General features: G+C 41.2%; 1 protein-coding gene across 1 annotated transcript in view; it reads left to right on the top strand.

Moving 5' to 3' along the window:
• Positions 1–619: 619 nt before the first annotated feature.
• The window catches only part of cntnap2a (contactin associated protein 2a), a 274,377-nt gene continuing 248,835 nt past the window's right edge, over positions 620–26,161 (top strand). The window contains exon 1 of the mRNA XM_046371619.1: positions 620–1,137. Coding sequence (XP_046227575.1) covers positions 1,035–1,137 — 103 coding nt within the window. The 5' untranslated portion in view covers positions 620–1,034. The remainder of the gene's footprint in view (positions 1,138–26,161) is intronic.

A 26,161-nucleotide genomic window follows, 5' to 3' on the forward strand; every position in this document is an offset into this window, starting at 1 on the left:
CATTTTTAATGACGTATTATAAACTGTATTTTTGTGTAGATTACACAAACCAAACGTTAACATATTTTCTCTGCAGCCTTGTAACTTTTCAGAACAAGTTGTGAGGCTGGTAATCTCAATGAACCTGTAAGACAAGTCATGTAACATTTTGCATTTAACGCTCGATAACGTATTCACTTAGACTAACAATAACTAAAAACTAATCTGGGAGGAGAAACTGCACATCACTAATGTTCAAGACTAATGTGACTAATGTCTCCTCATGCTGCACATATCATCACATCCATCTTTTTAGTTTTTTTTGTTTGTTTGTTTTGTTGCTGTTGTTGTTTTTACAATGAAAGCAGGTAAAAAGGGGACATAAGGCACAGACATGTTGGTCCAGTTGTTGTTCAAGCCTTTTTTTTAGGAAGAAAAGAGGCGAATGCACTGAGTGCAAGCCTACCACCACCTGGAGAAGGAGGGGGGCACTGTCTGGCTTTAAGAAACGGAAAGACATTTACAGAGGTAGAGAGAGACAGAAAGATATTAAGTTCAGCACCACGAACAGCGCGCCGGTGCGCTGGAGAGGAGAAATCAGTTCAGTGGATTTGAACTGCGCGCAGTCAAGCCTTCTTGAACCACTGGAGCCTGCACTGCACGCACTACAGTCGCACCCAGACACTGTCGTCCCGTGCAGGTGGAGACACGGCTGTTGTTGTTGTCATGTTTTATTCTGGAATCGCTAAATAAGGGGGCGAGATAGCTGCGGAGAGAAGTGCGTTGCGCTCGCAAGTACAGGCCAGCCTGTTTTTCTGCGCGATCCTTACATCATCTCTTTATTGGCGAGAGAGAGAGAGAGAGAGAGACAGACAGAGACCCAGAGAGGGAGAGAGAGGGGAGAGAGAGTCCGTGCAGCCAGGCTCCTCTTCGCCAGTCCTCAACTGAGAAGCGAGTCTGACGGATCGGCTGGCTTTACCACCACTCCGCTGTTTTTGTTCCCTGAGTGTCTCCTCTGCCTCTCCCGTTCTGCTGCGTCCACACCGGCCGTGAAGATGCAGCGGCACCGTCCTGCCCAGGGATTGACGTTGTTTTTGCCGGTCGTTTTGTGGATTTTCAGTCTTGTCAGCAGTGTGCACGGAGCTTTGCCAACAACCCGTAAGTTGTTCATCTTAATTTTTGGATGTGTCTCCCGGCGCCGAACGGGTGAGTTTGCGTATGTTTGAGGAAGCAGTCCGAGCCTGCCTCTGGAGCAGAAGGGACAGAGTCGGTGCGTGGACCGACCGGGCTGCAGGCATCCCCACGGTGGTGCCAGCTGGGGCTCTCGGGAGCTTAGAAGAGCCAGGCTGCTCACGAGAAAGGGAGAGGGAGCGGGGATGCCGTCCGAGTTTAGACCTACACGTGTTCACTCTCTGGCCCATTCATTCCAGCGCACGGGGTTTTATGCCCGTTGGCTTATTCTGATCAGGGGTTTCGGGGCTTCCAGAAGGGGGTGGCATATGAAATGACATTTCAATATGTCAGTTGTGTTTGTTGCTTAATGTGCAGTCTCAGTCATCGAGCAGAGTATATTTTAGAGAAGAACAGTCGTGACACAATTTCATAAATGTTTATGAAAATCGCCTTTTCAGATTTTTTTCCGATGAACGTTATAGAAAATCATTGTATCTGAGCATTAGCATTGTTGTGAATTTGCACAAAAGAAATCCAAACAGGTTTTGTTGAATCTCCAAGTATTTCTCAGGAAGTTTTCTTATAATGAACTTCGTGGAAGCTCAGTCTTCTGACCAGAGACACATCAAATATTTTTGTTTTTTGTCTTGACTACGAAGTTTTTATGCATTTTGAACTTCAAATAGTCTCTACTGGGTTACCAGGTCTGTTGTCTGTTTTTTGCCAATTTTGCCAATTTTGTTCTTTGTTCTTTTGACAACTCACATGGCTCAGCTCAATGCAGTGGGTCTACTTGGACTGGTTAAAGCCTTTCACTTTATAGTTTAAGGCTTGAACTGCGAGAAGATGATGATTTTTGCTTGTTGACCGGTAACAATTTATATTTTGCCATCTGGGTTTGCATGAAGACTTTAAACACTGCATGATGTTAGTGCCCTGATGTTTTAACTGGCGCTGTTCATGTCATTCGTGCTTATTTCTATCTCGTGGAACCATCTTCCTGATGCTTGTAGCTTTAAAGTGTTATTATTGGTGCCTTCTAACTTGAACAGCTTCCTGGACTCGTCCACACTTGGTTCGGTGTTTTTCCGATGTTGCTGACGGTGTGGCTGAGCCGGGGTGACTGATTTCCCCCGGTGATCGCCAGGGCTTGTGGGTCCCGGGGACGCGCCTCATTAATCATCCCATCCGACAGACAGCAACCACCGCGAGTCGTTTGCCCGTGCACGCACGTACACTCTGCGTCTGTGTGCGTGCGTGAGTGAGTGTTGCAGAAAGGAGATGGAGGAGAAGGGCAATGCGTTTTCCTTTCATAAAGCCGTTGCTCATAAGGGCGACCTCGCAGCAAACGGGTTTCACCTGGCAACGCTTAAGAAATAAAGAACTTTGTTGATCCCTTTATGGAAATCCTACGTCCTCTCAGATAAAATGACTTCTTAATATGCAAATGTTGTTGCATAGATTTTGCTGCTTTAAATATCAAGTTGCTACCAAACTGATAAGCCCCAGAAGTGTTTCAGATAGAATTAAGTAACGTGGGAGGCAAAAATTAGAAAGAAAAAGTCACTGCAAATTTAGTTTGAGATATATTCTGCAATAAACTGTGAGGTAAAATGTGTTTTTATACATACAGTATGCCACGTAAAACAAAAATGTTGCATCATCCAGTGTAAGACAACAGTACACAAAAGCAGGAATATCAAAGTGTGGATCAGGATTTGCAAGCAAGTGTGTGTGTGTGTGTGTGTGTGTGTGTGTGTGAGAGAGAGAGAGAGAGAGAGAGAGACAGAGAGAGAGCGAGAGTGTGAGCGCACACATGCAAGAGTGTCATACAAACAGTGTGTGGAATCAGACCAACATTTCCACCCCTTAAATCTGTGGACTTTGTCCCCTGGACTGGATGCGAAACCCACGGGGGAATGGACGGTGTCATTGTGACCAATGGTCTGAGGCACAGGCTAAAACAGATTAACATTTCTGTCCTAGTGGAGCAAACACATTCACACACTAAAAGTCAATGGGCTGGTTGACCCAGCGACTGTGTGGAGTGCACACTGAAACTGCTTTTGTGAGGCATGTGGACCAATGACAGGAGAGATTTGTGTGTTTTTCTCCTTCATCTATATGTTCATGCATGCATGGATCTACAAATTATTGCATGCTGAGCAGTGATCCAGGGATTTTCTCCTACACAAGGTTGGCCTGCAGGCGTTTGTCAGATTCGTGTTCCATTCCAGTATCATTTCACATCTACGGCCGTGCAACACATTTAATTGAACATACAGTACACACGAGTACATTAGATAGATCTCATGAGATACATGAGAACTCTGAGAGGTAGGCTACAAAACAACCACAGCCATTTGCACTCCAGGAAAATGAAATATTTACTTGACAGTCGCTCTCACAACTGAAGAAAAGTAGATTTCATTTGACCTTGTTGTACTTCAGCTGTGCGTTCTAATGACCTGTCGCTGTACAGTATGTAAATTTGTTGTTGTAGTGTGTCTGAAGCAAGGTCTCTCACCAGCGACGGTACCGTGAGGTCTTATAATCATCTGGACATCCCCTCTTCCCATTTGCAATTCAAATCAACACGTTGCTCTGAATAAGACGGTTCACTGAGGAAATATCTGACAGGAATATCGGCTCAGTACCTGCTCAGCTTTTTACATCTCGGGGCTAACGTCTGCACATGTGCTGTTATTACTGATATGTTGTCATTGTAATGAATGGGATGACGCAGCAGGGTCCTTAACCAACAATAAAGTGACCTTAACCTTAATGTGTGACATGCTGACATCTGGAACATCTGCACAGCATTGCAGAATGCTAACAGTTTATTTTAACCTTGTTGTTTTGAAACAGCCGATATTTCCTCTAATCAGCGTTGAATTCCTCAGCTCTGTGCCATTGCGATTCATCACTCCCTGTGTAAAGGGCAGCATTTTTTAACATTCTCAGCACCAACGTGTGAAAAGTAAAGGATGTGCCTTAAGTCGGTGTCTTCTTGACAGCGTGGGTGGCTAAATGGAATGCCCCTAGAGTCTGTCTGATATAGAATGAGATTAGCCTTTTCTTATCTCATTAAGCATGCCAGGCCATTTGACACAGACATCAGTCTGGTTGCACCTCCAAGGCCACTCAGGGCAAGACAGGGTTTCTTCTTGTTCTTCAATATGATTCATTGTGTCTCCTGTGAAGGCATTTAGTTGCATCCTGTTGCTAACACAAACCTTAGTTTACTTTAAGGCATTAATAGTTCTTCCCCATTATGTTCGACTAAGGGAAGCCCATTTATTTATATGTTGTGTGTCAAATTAGTAACTTTTAAGATTTGACAGGATGTTGCTGTTCAAATGCAAACAAGACAAAACATTTTGTATCACCTCATATGGGTGAAAGCAGCGTTGTTTATTTCCCCTACCAACAATTGAGTCGTTGTGATTGTTATCATCAGTCATTGTGGGAATAATGTCAATGAGATATGCCAAGACTTTCTAACCCTCCCACAAACAAAACCCTGATGCCTGGCCTGTGTTTTGTCTTTGTCTGTGTGAATGTGTGCATGCATGGATGCTTGTGTGTGTGTGTGGTGGCTCCCAATAGGAGGTGGTAATAATAGGATTAGGGCTGGAGGAAGCAGACTGGTTTGGTTCGGATCAGATCAGCTCAACACTTGGTGTTTAGCTGCATTTGGCCCCTGTGTATTTATTTGTGTGCACCTGCCTGTGCTTTGGGTGCGTGCGTGTCCACGTTAGATTTATCAGGCTTCAAGTCAAGTGAGTCAGAGTTAGGAAACAAGGTCTAGTTGTTAATTGCACTGCCATTTCACTCTTCCGCCGTGTCTTCCTCTGTCTAAATTGCTCTCTTCCTCATGCTTTTTTAATCTATCGCTCCTTTGCACTCTCTAGTTTCAATAAATCCCTCTCAGCCTCTTCTCCTTATACTGTAGCTATTCCTTGCTCTTCTCACCTGCCCTTTTGCCTCTTTAAAAAAGAAATCCAATAACAAAAACCTTTCATGACCTGCCTTTTCTCCCCACCTGTCTCATACCTGACTGCCCCCATTGATTCCTTTTGCTCTTTCCCATTCGTTCCTCTCGTATTCCTCTGATTCTGTATTCTTTTCTTTATCATTTGATTCCCCTCCCAACTCCTGACCTTTCTTTCTGTCTCTAATTCTTTCTATCCCTGCTTGGCTCTCCTCAGTGGTTTTATCATGTGGACATAATCACTTCCCTCCCTCTGGTATTTTTCATCCACCCATTCTGTCACAATCGTTCCCCTTTTCATTCCGCTCCTGATTATAAACATGTTAGATAAAAAAAAAAAGGTCCCCACAAGCTACTTTTCAAGCAAGTAATGTGATGCATCTGCTTGTGCATGCTCATGCAAACTCTCAAAGCAGCACCTGCTCTGTGTGTGTGTGTGTGTGTGTGTGTGTGTGTGTGTGAGAGAGAGAGAGAGAGAGAGAGAGAGAGAGACCATTGCTACGACCAGACTCGCATGGATAGCAGCCAAACAGAAGCAGCCACACTGCAGTCTCCTCTTTCAGCCTCATGCAGCTCCTAAATTTTGCCTGCCCCACCAGCATATGAATATTTCAGCTCGCTAAAACACGAAGCCATGACAAGTCAGTGCTTTCCAAAAAGCATTTTATTTTCATAGCACAAGGAATCAAAATTGCTTCATTTCACAGCAGACCCTAATAAATGGATATAAATTTAGCTTGAAAAGAATATTTTAACTAACCCTGTCTCTGAGAAATCACATTCACACATCAACAGCAAATGCATTCATAATCAAAACATAATGCCAACCAATTATATTTTCTCTTAATGTCATGAGGATTAATTAATGAATATCAGTAAAATATTCCCTGACAATGTGTTTCATTTGTTTTCTTAATCAGTTAAGTGCAAATAAAAAAGAAAAGTTTCTCTCACATCAATCAGAGTGCTTTTGTTGCATAAAAGTATCTATAAAAGATATATAAAAGTATATAAAAGAATCTGGGCTCCTTTGCATGTCCTCCGTCCACTTCGACCATCTCCTTGTGGCTCCAGTGCAGCACATATATGTAGTGTTTCATTCAGCCAAATAGACACCATCTCTGAACATAATCCAGGATTACATCCTGCTTATGAACGCATATTTCTAAATACAATCTCTAGGAAATGTGAACATGAACAACTCGCATGGCAACACATTACGATAATGGATAAGAAAAGACAAACCCTTTTCTGGTTAAAAACCAAAAAACCCGGCATTATCAGGGTACCATGTTGTCTTTCTTCTCTTCTCGCTCAGCTTCATACTTTGACTTTGGCATTGACCTCGTTGAAGAACTGAAATTTCTTCGAGTGCAACTGCAAGGCTATCTATGTTTTCTCATGGGAGCAAGGCCAAGTGATTCAAATGTACACTGACAAGTCATGCAGCATAATTCCCTTAACAATGTCAGTAACTTAACATGATCACACACTCCCACACACACAAAGAGGCCTGCACCATGCAGCTCACACAGACACACAGACTTCTCCTGAGTCCTCCTCTTCCCTCCTCAACCACACACACGCACGCACACAGACAAACCTGTCCCCATAAAGGCTACTGTAGTACAGGTACATAATTTGATAATTTTGCATCTGCAGATACAAACATTTGCATGCTGGCTTCTCTCTATGAAACACTGGAAGTATGCGTGTGGGCATGTGCATGTGAGAGTTATTCTAGTGGAATGTGTTCTCATTAGAATCCATCAGAATCTGTCCACATCATTAGACAAGAGTCCCTGAGATGGAGAGTGGACTGGCATGACGGAGGGAGGAAGAGAGAAGGAAATTTAGAGGAGGAGGCAGCATTCATCAGAAAAGAGAGAAGGATGAGGAGCGACAGCTCTAGGAGAGATGGTCAGGAGGCAAAGACTTTCTCTGACACCTTGTCATTCAATATTACCACTGTTATTATAATCTGTAGTTGTAGCTGCATCAGAATCTTGAATTTCCCTCGGGATCAATAAACCATCCATCCATCCATCCATCCATCCATCCATCCATCCATCGCACAGCTGTTACATTAGTCAGACCTGACTATGTCACCCAATACTGCACGTTCCTGTGGTGATGCCTGATTCAGATTACTACTAGACTAATAATATTCGATTTCATAATTGCTTTGGCAGTTAATGTGAATATCTACATAAAATTCACTTATCGTTCCTCATCATCATCCTGAACATTGTTTAAAATTTGTCTCTATTTGACCTACCGTGTCAGAGGATACGGAATGGAGGAAAACACCTGAAACCAAATGATACCTGAATGACTGCAAATGAATAGTGAAATAAGAGTCAGATCTCAAAATAAGATTACTTTTTGTTTTTGTTTAGTTGTTGTTCTTTTCTGTAAAATAAGGTTGTAACCTGGAACATACAAAGTGATACTCTGCCAACCTGTAGTTCGTCTTGAACTGTGAGCTTTGGGTTTGACATCGCTGAGCTTTGAAAGACCAGCCTTTCAAAGCCAGCTGAAATCTCAGGAGCTCCGTTTTTGCTACACCATTTTAAATCCACTGGGAGTCATTTGAGTGGGGCATGTGATGCAACTCCATCAGCACACTGTGAGAGGTTTAGATAATGACATGACTTTCCAGCCTTTGAAATCTCTGAACCTTATCAACAGCAGCAAGGTTTTGCAACTGCAATGCCTCTGTGTTTTTTGCTTCACATTTATTTATAAACCAGTTCTACTGGCTAATTAGGACAAATTTAATCTCCATAACAGTCACATGAGTGCCCATCTTTAAAACCTTTTTCATATCGCTGCTGGAGAATGCCAAAGTTGAACTTCACTGTGACACTGGAGGTGTTAGAGCAGTTAAAAGCAGCGCTTTTGTGAATCCGACCCAAATCATCAGTGTCAAAACAACAGAGTCAGAAACAGCACAAAATAAAACGGGGCACTCACCTCTGTCAGCAGCAGGGACAAAGTTTAGACACACAGACCAGAGCAGTGTTGTAGGTGCTCTGAATCCAGTGCTCGGGAAGCGATCAGTACAAAAGGCTTGGTCAGCATCCAGCGAGGCGTTGATAGTGCAACAATGAGGACATGATCCTTTCGCTGGCATCCCACCCACACAAACTGTCAGTCATGTTTTGATGTAGCTGGCCAGGCCACAGCCAGGGACTGAATCCAAGGTGCTGTCATGGTGGGCAGCCATTTCTCGTCAGGTGCCTTTGGTCTCCACTTGTCATTATCTGAACTGCATGCAAAATATTACAAAATAATTTGCCCGTTTGATCGTGCAACAGTTGACTGAAAATCTATACTGATACTACAGGCACTATATTACTTGGTGGAATAATAACATCAGTGTATAATTGTGTCTTTTAATTGTTATTGATAAATGTATAGCATCTATTGAAAATTTGGAGCATGTTTTAATTGCAGTGGCCTGTTATTGCTTCAGTACATACTGCTGTTTTAAGCACAGCATCTCATCAGTAACTGATCGATTTTTGCCTTCCTTTGCCTTTGGTGACTGGGTATGCTGTAGTTTGAGTTGCCTTCACTTAGAGTTCCTTTGCCACATAGAGGCAGTAAACTCTTATTCTGGGATTGCTCTCCAGAACACCACCCTACTGGCAATTAAACTGTTATATTACTATTATTATCTTCTTTTTCTTATATACAGAGGTCAACAAAAAAGACATAAGATGAATAGGGATTGAACTTTTTTATCATTAGCCTAATTAAAAAATACAATATGATGTAATAGTTAGAGAGATGTAATTATGTCATAATGGGAACTTTAAATGATACTGGACTACCGTACTATTAAGTGTGTCCACTGCTCTGCATTAGCAGAGTCTGTTTGTGTCTGGTGAGTGTTAGCAATTGGAAAAAAGCTTCAGTTTCACTTTGCTGTGAATATTCCTTATGCTGATTTGCCACAAATATTAAACATTGTAGAAGAAGAGATGTTGAGTTCTTTGCAGGACACCAATACAAGCCTAAATGAGTTTCAAATATATGGCATGGTGAGTATATTACATAGTGATTACAATGATTTAATGAGACTTTTAACTAATTACGGTAACTAATTAGTTACTTCTCATGTGCAGAATAATCAACATACATCACTAAGTCATTAGCCAAGAGTTTTCTGCTGATCTAGCAATAAAAAGTTGTAATCTTGTAAAGCACGGAATTGAGCGAATTGTCTGTGGAGAATTAAACTATTGCTTTTACAACTCTCTTGTGTTTAATCTATACTCTGCAACATTAACCCTTTGATCTGCACATGTCTAATGGGTAGCATGATGAATCTGGGGATTACACATTAAAAACCGCAGCACAACATCTGTTCAACTTAAGCGCGCATGCCCACACACTCACACACGCTTCATAAACATGAAGTCTCACCATATCCATGTCATTCATGCTCCTTATTTTTGTCTCTTCACATCGTAGGCAGCACAGTCAAAAAGTGTGTATATGTGTTTGTCAGACCGTGCATGTGCATGCATGAGCATATGCACAAGTCCCTTTCTGTCATAATGGATGCTGGAAATCTAGCCACCAGCTCATGTGGAAGAGTGCTGTGGAAAAGGGCATTGTGCCGCAGCAAAGACAAATGTTGTTATTACTCTCAGCCTTTGCATTCAATTTGTTTTTTAAGCCGCTTGAATACCCCATTTACAGCCCAAGATTAAGTGAATTAATCTTTGGGCTACTTCCATTGAAGAAACTCTCCTCCTTTTTCCTTTTAGACTCAAAGGGAAAGTAGAATGGGGACAAACGGAAGCCAGCGTGTGTCTCTGTTTCGGTGTAGTGAAGCTACAGTATACGCCTGCACATGTCCTGGTTGTGTGCATGACTTGCTCAGTCTGGGTGGATGTTTTGGCCCTGTTGGCCCTGTTGGCCCTTTAATACCAAGTTTTGATACCCATACCTAGTGCTTTTTGACTTTGTGAGAAATAAATCTGAGTGTGTATGTGTTTGCATGTGTGTTTGGATCTGTTGGTCTGTGCTGTAAATGTACAAATGTTCACTGTGTTCACACTGTGTATGCTTGGATGAACATGAATGTTTGTGAGGAAATGAATTTGAGGGTGAAAAGCGATGTGTGTGTGTGTGTGTGTTTCTTTCTGTTTGGTTGCATGCAGTATGCACATATGTTGGTGTGTGTGTGTGTCTGTATGTGTAGCTCAGCCAAGAGGAAAGTGTGGTTAAAGTGCACAGTAATTGGGATGTCAGACAGGCCTGGTCTCTGTAGATTCCTGAAACAACCTTGAGCAGAACTGCTAGACTCATGTGTTCTCTATTTACCTTTTCTGTATTTTATGCATTCATTACATATGTAATATTTTGTATTTTGTTACCTGCTTAATTGAAAATTTGCAAAAAGGTAAACAGAGGGAGAAAAATAATCAAATATGAATAAATAAATTTTATAAATCAAATTGTGATAAGAAATTGGTCGATGTGGTCCTTTAGCTAGATGAATGAGTGATGCAGTCCACTCAAGAGAAGCCAAATCACTCTGTTGAAGCAGATGGGATGACAGAAACGCTCATGGTTGTATAGCTGGCTGCAGACTGCAGAGTATGGAAAGTATGGAAATCAGCTTGCAGAGAGCCCACAAACCAAAAACAACAGGAAGCTTTGCATGTAGGTATGGACAACCTTTTCTGTGTGTAACAGATGGAGAGAAAGCGAGTTGAGGTTAGATGTGGATGTGGTCCATTATCTCTGGTTCAAGGTGCTGTTACTGTGTGAGCCAAGATTAGTCAGACACAGGTCACTGCTTCCTCTTTATGCCTTTCTTTCACCGCAGCTTTCTTTGTCATTTTGTTCCCCTCCTGGTTTCGGTCTGTCTTTGTCTATGTGCTTGCCAGACTGTTTTATTCACTCAGGTTGCCTCTTATTCTTACCAGCTTCATACTTTTTTCTCTCTATTTAATGCATGTAATACTTTTATATCTCATTCATCTGACTTTCCTTAACTATTTTGTCTCTCCTTATTTTGCAGTCTGTATTCAGTACATTTCATCTTTCCCTCAAGCTTTCAAGATTATCAGGTCCAGACAACAACAATTAAAGTTACTTGACAAAAGCAGTGAGTACTGTTTTACAGACCATGACACCAACGCTGGGCCCAGAGCTCATCAAGCAAACGTGTGAAGCTGTTAGACCTTGTGGATCTTTTGTTTATCATCTGGTTGCCTTTTCACTGTTCATGAAGTCCAGTTGTTCTTTTTGTACACTTTTGTACACTTATGCGTAATGAGAATTAAGAGTACTGTAATTTCTGGACTATAAGCCCCTACTTTTTCACACGCTTTGAGCCCTGAGGCTTAAACAATATGATGCAGCTAGTTTATGGATTTTTTGAAGATGAAAGTGACACTGAGAGCGACAACGAAAGACAGACTGACAGTGTGGACACCTGCGGCTTATAGACAATTGCGTACAAGTTTATATGTATAAGTTTTTTTTTTTTTCTTTTTAAATTTAGTGGGTGCGGCTTATATTGGGGTGCGCTCAATAGTCTGGAAATTACGGTAATTTCTTAGAGAAATAAGAGACAAAACACACAATAAAAAAGTTAAAGTTGAATTTGATTGATCGCTTTTTCTTTTTCAGATTTTGTATATTGCAAATATATCATTGTTGTGATTTCATTTGGCCACGATAATCATAAGCTGGTAATCTAACATCGTGATGGGCCTGATTGTGAATTGTTTCTGTTCTGCCACCGTTTCTCCACCCACACACAGTGCAGTCAATTAATATGCTCTTCAGCAATAGTTCCGGTTATTCCCGCCCTTTGTGGAAGGAGGTCAAAGTGCTAATTAATATAGGCTGGATGAGTTTATTAACAATGAGCTCAATTTAGAGCTGCAGGAAGTGCCACAAAGACAATATTAAAGACAGCAGCACAGTTGTAGATTGAGTTAGGTCAATCCTTTAGCGGCTCAGTCGATTAATTTGGAATTTCATTAAATCCCCATCAAACTGTTGGCTAATGAGTGCAGACCATTTGAAATTCCCGCTATGCTTCACATTTCCAAATTGTGATTCCAAATGGAAATATCTGGGAATTAGTATTAATATCATTACTTAATATGTGCTCATTCTGTCTGCTGGCACCAGTCGTCTAGAGATGAAATGATGGTGGCCAACATGGAGGGGATTACAGCATGGCTGATCACAGATCAGTTTCAGCTCCTTAATCTGTGTCTGGGATGAACGCGGATGCTGACTGAGTATGTGATGGAGCAATGTGCACGCACACACACAAACACAAGCAGGCAGACAGGAAACATCAAATCTGATTTATAGTTTTATCTACTCAGCCAGCACCCTGCCATGCTCTTGTATTTCAGCATCTTGGGTGATGGATAGAATATATAAGCATTTGTCTTCCTGGGTACACATCTACGCATGCATGGATTAGTGAGTGTGTATGCATGTGTGGTTGCATCTGCATGTACCCAGGTATGTTACTGCATGTGTTGTTCAGGTAATGCACAATTTACACGCGACAGCAGAAACTAAGGAGACAGAAAAGTGTGCTATCGATTGACTGTGGGAGCAGAGGAAAGGTGAAAGCTCTTTGGCGTTCCTTGAAGGACATGGTGCAAAGTGTTGCCTTAAAAGCTCCGTGTGGGGTCTGATCGCTGGCTGGAGGAGGCTACTGTACAGTCTGCGCATCCAGGTGTGCACTGAAGTCCTTACAGTCCCTGGTGGTCAGTGGCAGAGGCAGTCGACCTCCCTGTAAGGTGGCTGTGGGCAGTAGAGGAAAAATTATTCATTTCATTTCACTTGTCTTGTTTGTTAGAATAGTTTCCTGCTGTGTGTGGCGTTCAACTCATCAGCTGTTCTGTAGCAGGCAATTGATGATCAGGGGGCATAAACATGTTTGGAATGTCCTTATCTTAATCAGTGTTAAAATGTTATCATAACTTCACATGTACACATTACTTCACAGTGAAAGAGGCTGTTGTGGATCAGTAGCTTAAATGCTGAACTTGATTTCAGTCCTGTTCAAATGTGGAAAGTGTGTTGGTTTTGAGTGTGAACAGTTCATTGAAGCAGTCAGCTTTTATTTGCTGTTTTACACAACGCAAGTTCAAAAATAACCACAGTTTCTGAACAGATAAGTACATTAGTTGGAACAGAGAGAAACTCAAATTGCCAATTATAAATGTGAATCAGGTGAAACCATTACAATGAAACAGATCAGAAAAAGTTCCTTTAAAGAATCAGTCCTCCCACAAACACTTTAAACTTTACCAAGAGATTGAAGCAAGATTCACCAACTTGATAAGGGCGATATAGTCTGATTTCTGCCTGCTCAGGCTTAATTTAATGTAGATGATGTCAAGTGCAGTTAATGACTTAGAAAAGTGCACTGTTTGCATTATCTTGCGGCAAGATATTTTGGATTAAACAGGCTTACATTTAACGCACACCAAATGCACACAGTAAATAAAAGAGTCATGATTCAGTCAGTCAGAGAGGGATCAAAATCCGCACTCAGTCAACAGTTTAACCAAACCAAAAGTGTTAAACATCCTCTGCCCTGTCAAAACCAGGAAATTAAACTTACACCTGTAATTTGTGTGTGCAGACATATAGTAACACACAAATTTGGTGGGCTACCTTTGAAGGAACAGAGGACAGGGGCACTGGAAGTGTTGTGTTTAGTCAGCAGAGTGTGCCAGCCAGCTAATGGACAGACAGGCCATGGACTCTTCCTGAATGGGATCCAAAGCCATTAGCAACTCACACACTTCAAAGGGTGGTAATGGGTGATCCTCTGAAACCATGTGGAGTGTTTGTGTGCGTCTATGTGTTTGTGTGTGTCTTATTTACCTCTGTGCAGGCTTGTTTGCGCATGTGAGGTTCAGAGTGTTAAGCCCCTGACTCTCCCACAAAGACAGGTTGATGTGGACAGAAATTTGGAAAAACAGTTCCAAATGTTGGTCCCAGAGTCGATATTAATGACTGGAGATTGATCTGACATTAATTGTGTGCCATCCTCTGTTAATCCAGTAATTTTGGTTTATTACTGAATACCTGCAACACTAAAGGCACTTTAGGTACTTAGACGAGTTAGTGTTCTGTGCCAGTTAACAAACGTGAGCATGCTAGCCTCTTACAGCGTGCAAACACAGAAAGTGTTTCATTATCGTTTTTCAATCGTTCATCTCACGTGCTGCTGGCAGAGAGGATGCATCCCTGCTTTAATCAATCATCAATCCGCCTGTCTGCACAGGCCGTGTGACAGCTCAACGTGACCCGAAATGTGCTTTTATGCTCACGGCTATTTTTATTCATTTTACGTGAGTAACCACAATGTTGTTTTTTTTGGTTTTGTTTTTTTTGGTTTTGTGTTTTTGTCCCGGGCTCTGAGCACTGCCACAGTGCAAGTGACCTACAATACTCTGTCTGAACCAATTTGTGTGTGCCCACATGGACTGAGGACTGAAGCTGCTGCTTGCTGCTCTGATGTTGTGCTGCTTATGTTACACCTTCTATGCTAGCATGGAGCCAGTCTTCAGAGTAAGAAAACAGTGTTGTTGTGAGATTCAGTCACCTGAAAAAGCAGCTGAATGGACTAGAACAGTGTTTAACAGTACTGTGAATAAAGTGGCTCATTTGATGGATTGCAGAAACTCTACAGTAGATTTCAGTGTCTTTACCTTGTCTTCTGTCTTCAGCCTTCATTTCTTTGGTCTTGTCTTGCTTTCTTTCAAGATTTCGGCTACGCTGTTTGCTGTATGACCGTAATGTGAACATGTTGAATTGGGATAGTCTGTGAACAATTGCAATTTAATTATAGCAACATGTGATGCACGTCTCCCAGCCATAATTACTGAAACATCTACATGCGCTCTGGTAGCATTCAGAATTTTAGACTGTCAGCCTGTCTACTTACATTCACCTAAAGCTTTTATTCAGAATGACTTACAATACTGTAATCACAGCAAGATTATATGATGGCATGACAAGCAAATGTTACAGTGGGCATTAGAATAGTTCTGAAGTGCACTTACCTTTGCCAGCAATGACTCTCATAGTGCTCTCGAGCAATGCACTTAACCTCTAAATCCTCCAGTATCTCCGTCAGACTGTTCTGAGCAGCTGTCAAACGTATTTGTGTCATACCCTGTAACTGCCTATCCAGATCGTCACTGCAAATGCGTTCAGCCACCATGCATAGTGGCAACATTACAGCAAAACAGAGCACAGTTTTTAGGACGTCTTCGTTATACATCCGAGCGGCTGTTTATTCATGCACTGCATGTTTTATGCATATATATTGTCTTTACATAGTCATACGCTATATGAACAAATGTATTTGGACAGGGAGGTTTTTCAGCTGTTGGACTTGGCCCCTGACTTTCAGTGAAGGGAAATCTTAATGCTTCAGCATACGAAGACATTTTGGAAACTGCTATGCTTCGAACTTTGTGGTATCAGTTTGCTGAAGGCCTTCACAGAGGAGTGGAAGCTATTACAGATGCTAAGCTGTCTGTGTGTTTATAATGAGATGTCAATAAAGTCCCTTTTGGTGTAATGGTCAAGTGTCCTAACACTTTTGTCTATATATGATATATTGTGATATATATTGTCAATTTGTGATATATAGTGTATATCATAACAATGTTTCTTAATTGCATGGATGCTTTGGCATAAATCACACAAAGACACATGAGCCAAATGCATTACTGTCCAAAGTGCTTATGGTTAATAAATGTTGCACAAAATATAGTGTAATCAGTCAACAGTGTAACAAATCACATTACCTTCACAGAAATAATGTGATTTTAATTACATGTTGAAAAGGTTGAATGTACTATCTTTTGTTAGGCCTTGATATTATTTACTGTTGAGTAAAAAGTACCTGGAAAATATCATCCCACTTCCCACAAACCGCTTGTTGTACAATTCTACTTACAGACATACTTTATTTGTTTATTTATTTATTGTTTTTTTCCCTTTGTGCTATAGATACTTTTACACAAAGAAAGGATTTGAGTCCTTATTCCACTTCTGATACCAGTAGAGACGTATGACTTTTAGTCTCCGTCATTTCACTGACAAGTTGTTGCTTTGTCTGTGGCCGCAGTGGGAGTTGCTGCACTTGATTCTGCACCAAAACATGTTTCAACCATGAATTGCGCTGCTAAAGAACGGATCACAGGAGTTATGTAATGCAGCACAAATGCATTTGATTGTGGTGTACTGACAAAGACTTAGTGAATGAATACCCAGGAGGGGATCCGAATGTGTACTGTACAGTAGTGATAAATGAAATACATTGTAGTAGTCAACAACATGCCAACAGTATATCTAGTATGTAGAAGGTGTGCAGATGCAGTATTTTGTGAGAATGGACTGAACTTGTTTTCCATCTTTCTTGTCACCTTGCAGGCATCAAAACAAAAAGAGAGCAAATCGTTTCCTGCAGAAGGTCTGGGACTCTGTAAATTAAAAGAGGGTCTGTGGTTTGGACTTATATGAGAAGTGTCATGAGATAGTCTTTGTTGTGATTTGGTGCTATATAAATAAAATTGAGTTGACTAGGAAAGTATGGCTTAACTGTAATCTGCAAGACTGCAGATTTAGGAGCATTTGGAGATAACACTGAGTTCTGTTGAATAGACAAATCCTACTATATGCACTGTGTGGATACTGTAGGTCTGATTATGGCAGCACAAGCCTGATGTATTGTAATGCCATACAAACTTCCATTTGCATATCCAAAAACATGGCTTTGGTCTTTAGCTCACAGTAATATAGTGCATGGTCAAATGTAAAAAGAAACAGGTGGTTTTTGCTATTGTAATGGCTCTTCTCTAAAATGACCACAAAACTCACCAATTATTCTCCTGTTATCACACAGCTGCAGTGTAAAGTGCTGTTGAAAAACATACTTTGAAGCAAATATGACTTAAAACAAAATAAACATAGACCATTCCATCCAGGTTGCCACACACACATACTTTGTCTTTGTTCAACCTGTCTGAATGACTACCCACCATTTCAAGTGCAGCATAACAGCAGTAGGTCTGCCTCTTGACAAAACAGCGCCCCCCTTGACAACCATGAAAGAATGCCTGCTAGACAAATCCACTAAAACCAAAGTACCTCTACAGTGTCAAAAATGAAATCCTTTCGCCTCTTTTTTTTGTTTTTTACATCGAAGTGAACATAAAATCCTCCACCAGATAAAAACATACCCTGAGGATTCTACTTTGTAGTTCTCTTTAAAAGATGTAGCAAGCAGTCAACACTTCTTGGTAATATTTCTTTATTGCGGAAGTTGTGCAGATGAGTAGAGGAGGCACAAGAGAGGAGAATCAATCCTTGGCCAGTGGGTACATGTGGTTCCAGAAGTACAACTTTAGCTCCTAATTTCTTTTTCTACTGTTCAAAGTTATGTTTTGTCCAGAGCCAAGTATGCCCAGGGCCTTCTCTCCATCCCTGTGAGAGCTGTGAAAGAAATTTTATATGACTGTAAACACTGATGCTTTGAGAGCAGCATGGGACAGCAGAGCAGCCACAACCCGCTGTGGTGAAGGGGGAGGACAACGTGCAGGAGTGATCAAGAGTGTTTGAAGTTCTGCACGGCTTTCACTGTGTGATGACGTTTTCTTTGTCATATGCAGAACGCAGTGTGTTTGTGTGTGATGAGGGGGCTTGTGTGAGAGTGCGACTTTGTGTGATGTCTTTGGTGTATAAACTAGTAGGAAGGCATTTCTTCCAGACTCCCATTAATAACAAACGGGTGGCCGCAGGTAGCACCTTTCCACTGAGGTTGTGTTTGTTAAATAATGTACCAAGTCATCTAATTATGAATAATATATCAGTCCAGCTCTTTTGTTCCCTTTACTTTGCTTCCCCTTACAATGATTAAAATGTCCTCAGCTCATCACCTCTTCATTTCTCTCTCATTTTACAACATTCATCAACTCTTTATTTCTGCTCTTGTTTTGCTATCTGTCCGGGTTTCATTGTCTTTAGCACTGATTCATAACAATGGTTCTCCAGCTAATATAAAAGCACAATCATAATAAGATGAACTTTATTGATCCCACAGCAGGGAAATTCACTTGTCATGGCAGCTCACAATAACAGAGTGCAAAAAGCAAAGGTGTCCAGAACAGTTTCAAAAATAGAAAGAGTTCTTAATTAATGATTTTTAAATTAACACTGTGCAATATACTGCTATACAGGCTATATACATATCAGTATAGTGCTGGAAGGTGATGATTGTGGGTAAGTGCTGCACAGTTCGGTAAGGATAGGGAGGAAAAGAGGACCAGACTGTTGAGTCGTACAGTCTAACAGCAGTGGGAATGAAGAACCTGCTGTAGCTCCTTCCTACACTGAGGGTGTAGCAGTCTGCTGCTGAAGGAGCTGCTCAGAGCCTCCACTGTCTGATGCAGAGGGTGAGAGGTGTTGTCCATGATGGATGTCAGCTTGGCTAACATCCTCCTCTCACCCACCTCCTCCACAGAGTCCAGTGGGCAGCCCAGGACAGAGCAGGGCAGGTCTCTTCCTGTCCCCGTCAGTGCTGCGGTCCCCAACAGGCCACAGCGTAGTGAATAGCAGAGGCTACCACATTATGATATAATTTACAAAGCTTTATGATTACACTTTTTGTTCCAAGATTTTTATTGCATCATTAACACTATCAATGCACTTCTCATTTTGTTACCTGGCCTTGTTACTGAATGAAAATCTTCACATCCCTTCAAGAGTTGCTTTGACTGTTGCTTCTTTAAATCCTCCTCAAACTTTTCTTTTGTTAAAGCAACCCACTCACTGCCACTCAGTGCAGCGTCTCTCCTCTCCACCTTCACCACATGCAAGGCTCTCTTCTTTTCTCTAATTTCTCCTTGATTTGTCAGCTCTGTTATTCCTCTTTCAGCCTCACCTTCTCCTTTGTCAACTGCCACGGTGAGAAGAACACACGGAAAAACATTCTCTTGTGATCGCTCACATTCAGAAGACATGCATACGCACGCCAACGTGTGCAGAGACCAGCTGCAGGTTCAAACAGAGTGCGTGGTAACAAGGGACTGGCACAAAAAAATCTGAAAAAAGGTGAAAGAGAGAAAATAATCCTCAGCTGAAGTGGACGCTGATATGAATACTACGAGTGACAGCTAACATGCACACACACACACATGGAGGACCGAGACCTCAACTGATCTATTTTTGCAATTCCAAGTCCCATTTTACATTATTAATTGCATAGGTTTTTAATACTTAATAATATTTCATAACAAATATGACACTGTACAGATGAAGAGAGATAGAAAAAGCTGGCAGCAATGTGGGTTAGAGTGAAAAAACAGCGAGACAGCAGGACAGATCGAGCAAGGAAAAGACAGACTGACACACAGTGAACGGAGAAATGGGAACAGATCCTTGTAGAAACAGTGAGGCAGATACAAGCCAAGGCGTATATTTTAGTAGTGAACGTGAACATCCGGCAAAGTGTAAAATGTATTGCGTTTCTTTGTCTTTCTCTTGTTAATTCCCATCGCACTCCCAAACTCCACTTCAGTGGCTGGAAACCATTGAGGAAATATTTAAAGGATCACATCAATTTAAGCACATGTATTTTTTCCAACCTTGATCGCCACTTGCTTTTGAAACGCCAGCAGTGCGTAACAAAACTTTTGAATGCCGTGAACATGACTGAAAACATAAGGCTTAAATGATCCCAGCTTGACATTTTGATACCTTTGCTCACATACTTAACCTCTAACACGTATGCTAGATGGGATGCTCAAGCTCTCAGTTACTTCCTCAGAATGCCATGAAATTGAAACGGAAATCTAATCTTTCAACTATCCCAAATGACATCATTGTCTTGTCTTGAGGGTGGATGTGAAAGACTCAGACTCATGTCATGAATAAAACATGCATATGTTCAACAGTGCTGCATGTGCTTGTTTTGAAGCCCACAGCTATGCACTGCCTCTCCTTTCTCTGCAGGTTTTCTAATGAGCCAGTGTTTGAAGTGTCTTTTTGTTTGTGTGTGTTATTGAGCTTTCAGGGATTTATGTGTTTATCTGCCCACATCTTTCCGCATCAGTGTACGCCCTTCTTTTTGCTTCTGCGTGCCTGCGTATGTGTGTGGTCTGCGTCATGCCGTTGTGCATTTATTCGCATTTAGGCGCCCAGACTTGTATTCTCATCTTATTGCTTGTTAGAACAAATTGAGGGTGTGACGCTGTCATGCGTGGACGCAATTTTCAGTGGCGTAATCAAGAGGAGATCGATTTTATTCAAATAAACCCAGAGGTTGCTGTGAGCCAAATTCATGCCTGAAGGGCTTCAGAATAATGAAGCAGAGTACACGAGCAGAGGGGAAGAGGTTTTGGTTTTGTGTGTCTGGGGACTCCAGTCTGACTCTTTAGCTTTGCGAGACCGAACGATCAAAGGGACAAACTACGTAGCGCACCATGTGATGGAAGCTGGTTAGTTAGTGATCCTCCATAAGAAGAGAAATTATTTTGTATGATCTTAAATGTCATGTGTTGCATCTCTGCTGTTTGATGATCCTTATAAAAATAAATTATTGATCAACTGATGGGCAAATTGTTGAACTGTAGCTTATGACACATGCTTTGCAATGCAGTTTGTTTGTTTGTTTGTGAATAACACCTCCATTATAATTCAGTGTGGACATGTGGTGCTTTTTACTTCATTACATTATTTTTTACCTTTTAGGTACTCTGTGCTGTACTGCTGTGCAGAGTCAGATTAATATGAAAATGAAATATGATCAAAGAAATCCTGCATTTTTATTTTTAGTTAAGATAAGACTTTATTGATCCTGTCGGGAAAGTTCACAAGACCCAGCAGTATATAAAGTACTTAAAATAAGTTCTACCTTTTGCAGCTGCAACATTAAAGTGATTTACACATTAACAGATCAATACTTGTAATCCCATCATAAAATAAATATAATTTACTGAAATGGGCCTGCACAATGGCTTTTACTTTTGGTACTTTAAGTATATTTTGTTGCTAATACATTTGCACTTTTATATGAAAAGGAACAGGTGAAAGTCTTTGGCGATCAAAAAAGTGGGAAAGAGACAAAGACAGGAAGTCTAAAACAAGAGGTGCACTAACAAGTAAAGCAGGAAATGAGTAAAACAACACCACTTTACTTTTACTTGAGTTAAAGGTCTGAGCATTGCACCGCTGCACATTTACTGTCGCACTGACTTCGCAATGGGACACATCATGAGCAGCTTGTTTTACATCTCAGCTCATTTTGTATCTCTACATGCAAACTTTTGAAAAGATCTTCTAAATGTTTCACTGAATGTTTATTTGTAACTTCTCCTGTATGAGGGTTGTACACAAGCTGCTTGCTTATTCCTCTGCACTAGTTTTCCAGTCGTTGCTATCAACACATCATTGCTATAAATAATTAGTGAGCAATAAGTGATAGGAAGTAATTGAAAGTTGGTAAATCCCAGTAGGAATAGTTGATGTATTCTGTTTCATGGAAGACCACGTACTATAGCATGTAAACCACTAGAACTGACTTGTAGTTCGTTCTTGAAAATCTCAGTCATTGATTTCCTGAGGGATTTTGGACCAGGCTCATGTTTTGATAACAAGCTGTGTCTGCTAATTATGTTCAGTCTCGTTGCGTTCTTTATGTGCTATATTCAACTGATTTTGTTCATTTGTACCTCTAGCAAACACACCCCAGTTCTGATCTGTTAAGTTGGCGGTGAGATCATTCTGGTCTGTGTTTCTTATTTTATCCCACTTGTTTCAGCTCTGAGTGCGTCACCCTGTGCACTGAAGCTGTAAGACTGCAGTATTTAACTGGGTGGATGGGCAGCGGCAGGGGAAACACGTGACGCCTCCAGCTGGCTCATCAGTAGTTTGTAGAGTTCCCAGAACCACTCTTGGTGCTAAACAAGCTGGATCAACCTGAACCTGCCTAATTCGCAACATCCCGCTGTAATTTCCAGGCTCACTTCTGGTGCCCAAAAGGGAGAGAACCGCACTTCAAACAGCATCACAATGGCAACGTTTGCCACATGTGGAGAAGGAGAAGGAGAAGAGTGCTAACTTTGTCACAGGTGTTTGATTAAGGACTGTGGGGACGTAGCACCACACTCTGGACCCTCCCACCCCTGAGGGACTCATTTACAAAATCGTAAAAACCAAGACCATACTGCACAGTTAGCACAATTAAATGCTGTAACAGCTAATGTGTGTACAGAGTTTTTTGTTATTGTTTATCACACTTGTGTCTGAGGTTTCACAGTTGTGAAGAAAAAGTAATTCACTCATTCCAAACAGCGTTAACTGTGTTGATGTGAAAGCAAAAGTCTGTGCTGTGAAGCTTTTGCTGATGGCTTTCAGAAGAACTTGATGATGGAACGTGTGTGCAGCTCTTTGTAACTTGTTTCTTTTTCCTTTGTGTTCTTTTTTTTTTTTATTCCACAATCCATTTTTGATGCAATCTCGATTTTTGGTATCTCATCATGTCTGTGTGCATAACTTTAATCAAAATTTCCGCCTTTCTCCAGTCACTGTTGTCAGAGTTGTAAGCCCAAAATCTCCTCACCACTTCAAAGGGTGTCTGTGTCTGTGAACCCACAAAGGCCTGTCTAAACCCAGGCTCTATCACTTTCTCTTCATGTCTGTCTCCCCCTCTTCCCTCGTTCCTGTAGCACTCTTCTTGTCACTTTCTTTAAACTTGCTTTTTCCCCTTCTCAGTTTGTCTTTTCAGCACAACCACCTCACCTGTCTGCCATCCAGTATTTTCATTACTTTTCTGTGTATGTTCCTTTCTTCTGTATATACCAGTTCATGCATTTATCCATTTCCCAAATCCTGAATTCTCTTTTCTCTCCGAGCTTGCTCTGTTTAAACCTATGTGAACCGTTACCATGGCACTCAGACTGTCAGACCAAAGTTGATGGGCAGAAAGATACTTGTGTGTGTGTGTGTGTGTGTGTGTGTGTTGCTAAGATGATTGGGTGAGAGCAGAGCAGGGCGAGCGCTGATTGAAGCTCGGAATAACATTAAGGCAAACCTTTCTTTTTTCTGTCTCTGTCTCCTTCGCTCCCCGATGCGTTCTGTCACTCATCGGCTGCCTCATCTGTCTCATCACTTTAGACTCTGTCTCTGTATCTTTATCTCCATTTGTCTGACTCTCTTACCTTGTCTCTCTTTCGAGCTCTCCTTATTTATCTTCTTGCTGTATTTTTCCCTTTTGTATCTGTTCAAGATACAAGTTTATTAATAGAGATAGATACCGGAGGAGAAGCTGCTTTTATGTACATATAGCAACATGTGCAGAAATGCAGACAAACACAAACACACTGCAGACCTCCATCATCAATCACTGTGCATGTTACAGAGACTACCTCAGCAGCTAGACAAAGCTTTTGATTCTATTCAGCCGTTTAGAAGAAGAGTGTGTGGGGGGGTCTGCTTAGTTACTGTATCTATAACCACATATTTGTTTGTTGCATCTGTGTGTAAAACGAGTGTGTATGGGCCTCTGAGTTTGAGCAATTATTATGACAAACTGAAAGCAAATGCGGAGTAATTGCCAGTAGCTTTGGTGTTCTCATCATCTGAACACTCACTCTGTTATTAACAGAGCCGTCTCTTGTTAGTCCATTTTGGATAACCATAACTGAGGCTAATATTATCTCTTCCCTCTCATTTTTCATCATAGATATTTTTCTTTAGAATTATGCTGAGGATTGGACCGCTGACATGTAGATACACAAAAAAGAAAGAAAGAAAGCCAATTCCACGTTCATAAGATTCCTCGTGTATTTTTGAATTTGTTATGACTCGAACTTTTGCACTCCTTTTAGCCTGAGCTGGCACAAAGGGATTGTCAAATCAAATGTTCTGACCTCACTATTTCTTATGTTCTCTGCGTTGACCATCCATGTACAGGTTAAATTCAGCTTTAGGTTTCACAGGAAAATATTCATCCATAAAAGTAGATATGGACAAAAAAAATCATCAATGGCCTACTCTGTTTTCCTGTGTGAGTAGAGAAATGATGTGGGCGCATCTCTTCAACAGAATTAGGCCAGCAACACCTCCAAAATGCTCTGCACTGTATTTGGGCGACCCAGAAGCATCAGCCTCAGCACCACAGCAGTTATGTCTGAGAGAGGAAAGTGCAATATGTCAGCTTTCCCATCTGCGTTTCATTAGTTGTTTACAGATTTTCCAGTGAAAACACCTTCTGCTACATACTTAAAGTCATTGTTTAGAGGTAAAGATATGGTGTGATGTGATATTACATTTTTTACGGCAAGCATTGTACTGTATGCAGAAATGCACGCTTTCAGGAGTCTTGTAACTAACTTTTCATTTTAACAATAGAAGCCTTCTCTTCTCATCTCCTTCTACTGTTCCAACCTATCATCATCATTCTCACCTCTTATTCGCCTTCTCTCCTCTCTTGCCTCCACTTGCTCTGCTCTCCAGTTTTGTTTCTTGGGCTCACAGCTGATTTCCTCGGAGGATGCAAGTCCTGCACTCTTGCGTGCCTCTCCATTATGTACTCTCGCCTTGTGCGCTTTATGAAAGGGACTCGGCAGCAAAAGAAGGCCAAATGAATGAGACGGTGAACATTCTATGCCTTTGAGAAAAGCGTGCATATATGTTTTCCTGTGAATGCTTTTAAGTGTACCTGCGTTTGTTCATTCCTCTGTGTGTGTGTGTGTGCTGGCTTATTCTTCTACATACTGTGATACTAATGGACAAGGTGGTACAGGGTCCAGTCCTGAACCCCTACTGTAGTCCCTCCAAGCTAAATGGACTCCCGTTGTTAACAGGTTTTTAGTGTTGTTAGGAGGCTCATGTAACAGGGTCAGACTCAGAGCACAACACTCTTACTTCCCCTCTCTGACTGCCTGCTACTCTCTCTGTTGCTTCTCACAGTCTCTTTAAATGAATTATGCCTTTTCTTTCCTTTTCCCCCCTTTCATTCTTTTTTTTTTCCTATGTATCTTATGTTATCTGTCTGGCAAATGTAAATATTGAAAATTTAGTTTCGGAATTCCTGAATTTATGTTTACTTTTGTTAGGTTAAGGAATTAAGTCAGTCAATTAGAGTGGCACATTTGTTTTTCACTTGTCATACATACTGGCTGTGTATACATACAGACACACAGTCAAATGCACGGAAACATCAACTGCTTTGATGATGCAGGATTGTGTGTCAGTACGATGTGGTCAGCTTTAAAATGCAGCAGCTATCCTCAGCATGACCTACTGAACGGCCGGATTAAGCCCATCATCTGCATTCGGTTTGGATTTAAGTCCCCTCACACACACGCACACACACACAACCATGCAGAGCCAGCTGTCGTCCCCTCCCCCACATATTATTTGTGGCCACAAAATAAAAATGGAGGGTTAAGCTGTATTAAAATCACCATTCATGAGTGGTCATTTGTTTTGTGTTTTAGCATAACGCACATGTGTCAAACTGTGATGATTCAATAGCTTCACAATGCAAATGAACCTGTTAGGAAACTAAATGCAGACATTTATTGCTCCTAAACAGCAGTCTGTTAAACGGAGTTGTCATTGCAGTTACATCAGGGTTCATTTCAGAAATTAATCAGAAAAAAATCAACATGCCAAAGCAGTAGAGGGACACTGATCAGCCAGTGTGTATTTTATGTATTTATTAAAATCGCTGTGTTCAAAAATAGAGGCTCACATAAATTAGAATTCAGTAAAAGTCACGACTTAAATCATTATTTTATGAAAATGAAGAAGAAACAGGCCATGTGATTCCAGTGTATGACCGTGATAATGATCAACAGAGCACGTTATTAAGGCTTTAATACCCTGGGTAATGATAGATGTTTATTACTCACAGAAAACTGCAGAAAATGAAACCAGAACGTTTTTTGGCATTGTGATCAATTTTTCATAAGCCACAACTTGGGC

This window comes from Scatophagus argus, chromosome 18 (genome assembly GCF_020382885.2).
Source record: "Scatophagus argus isolate fScaArg1 chromosome 18, fScaArg1.pri, whole genome shotgun sequence".
Taxonomy (NCBI): Eukaryota; Metazoa; Chordata; class Actinopteri; family Scatophagidae; genus Scatophagus; species Scatophagus argus.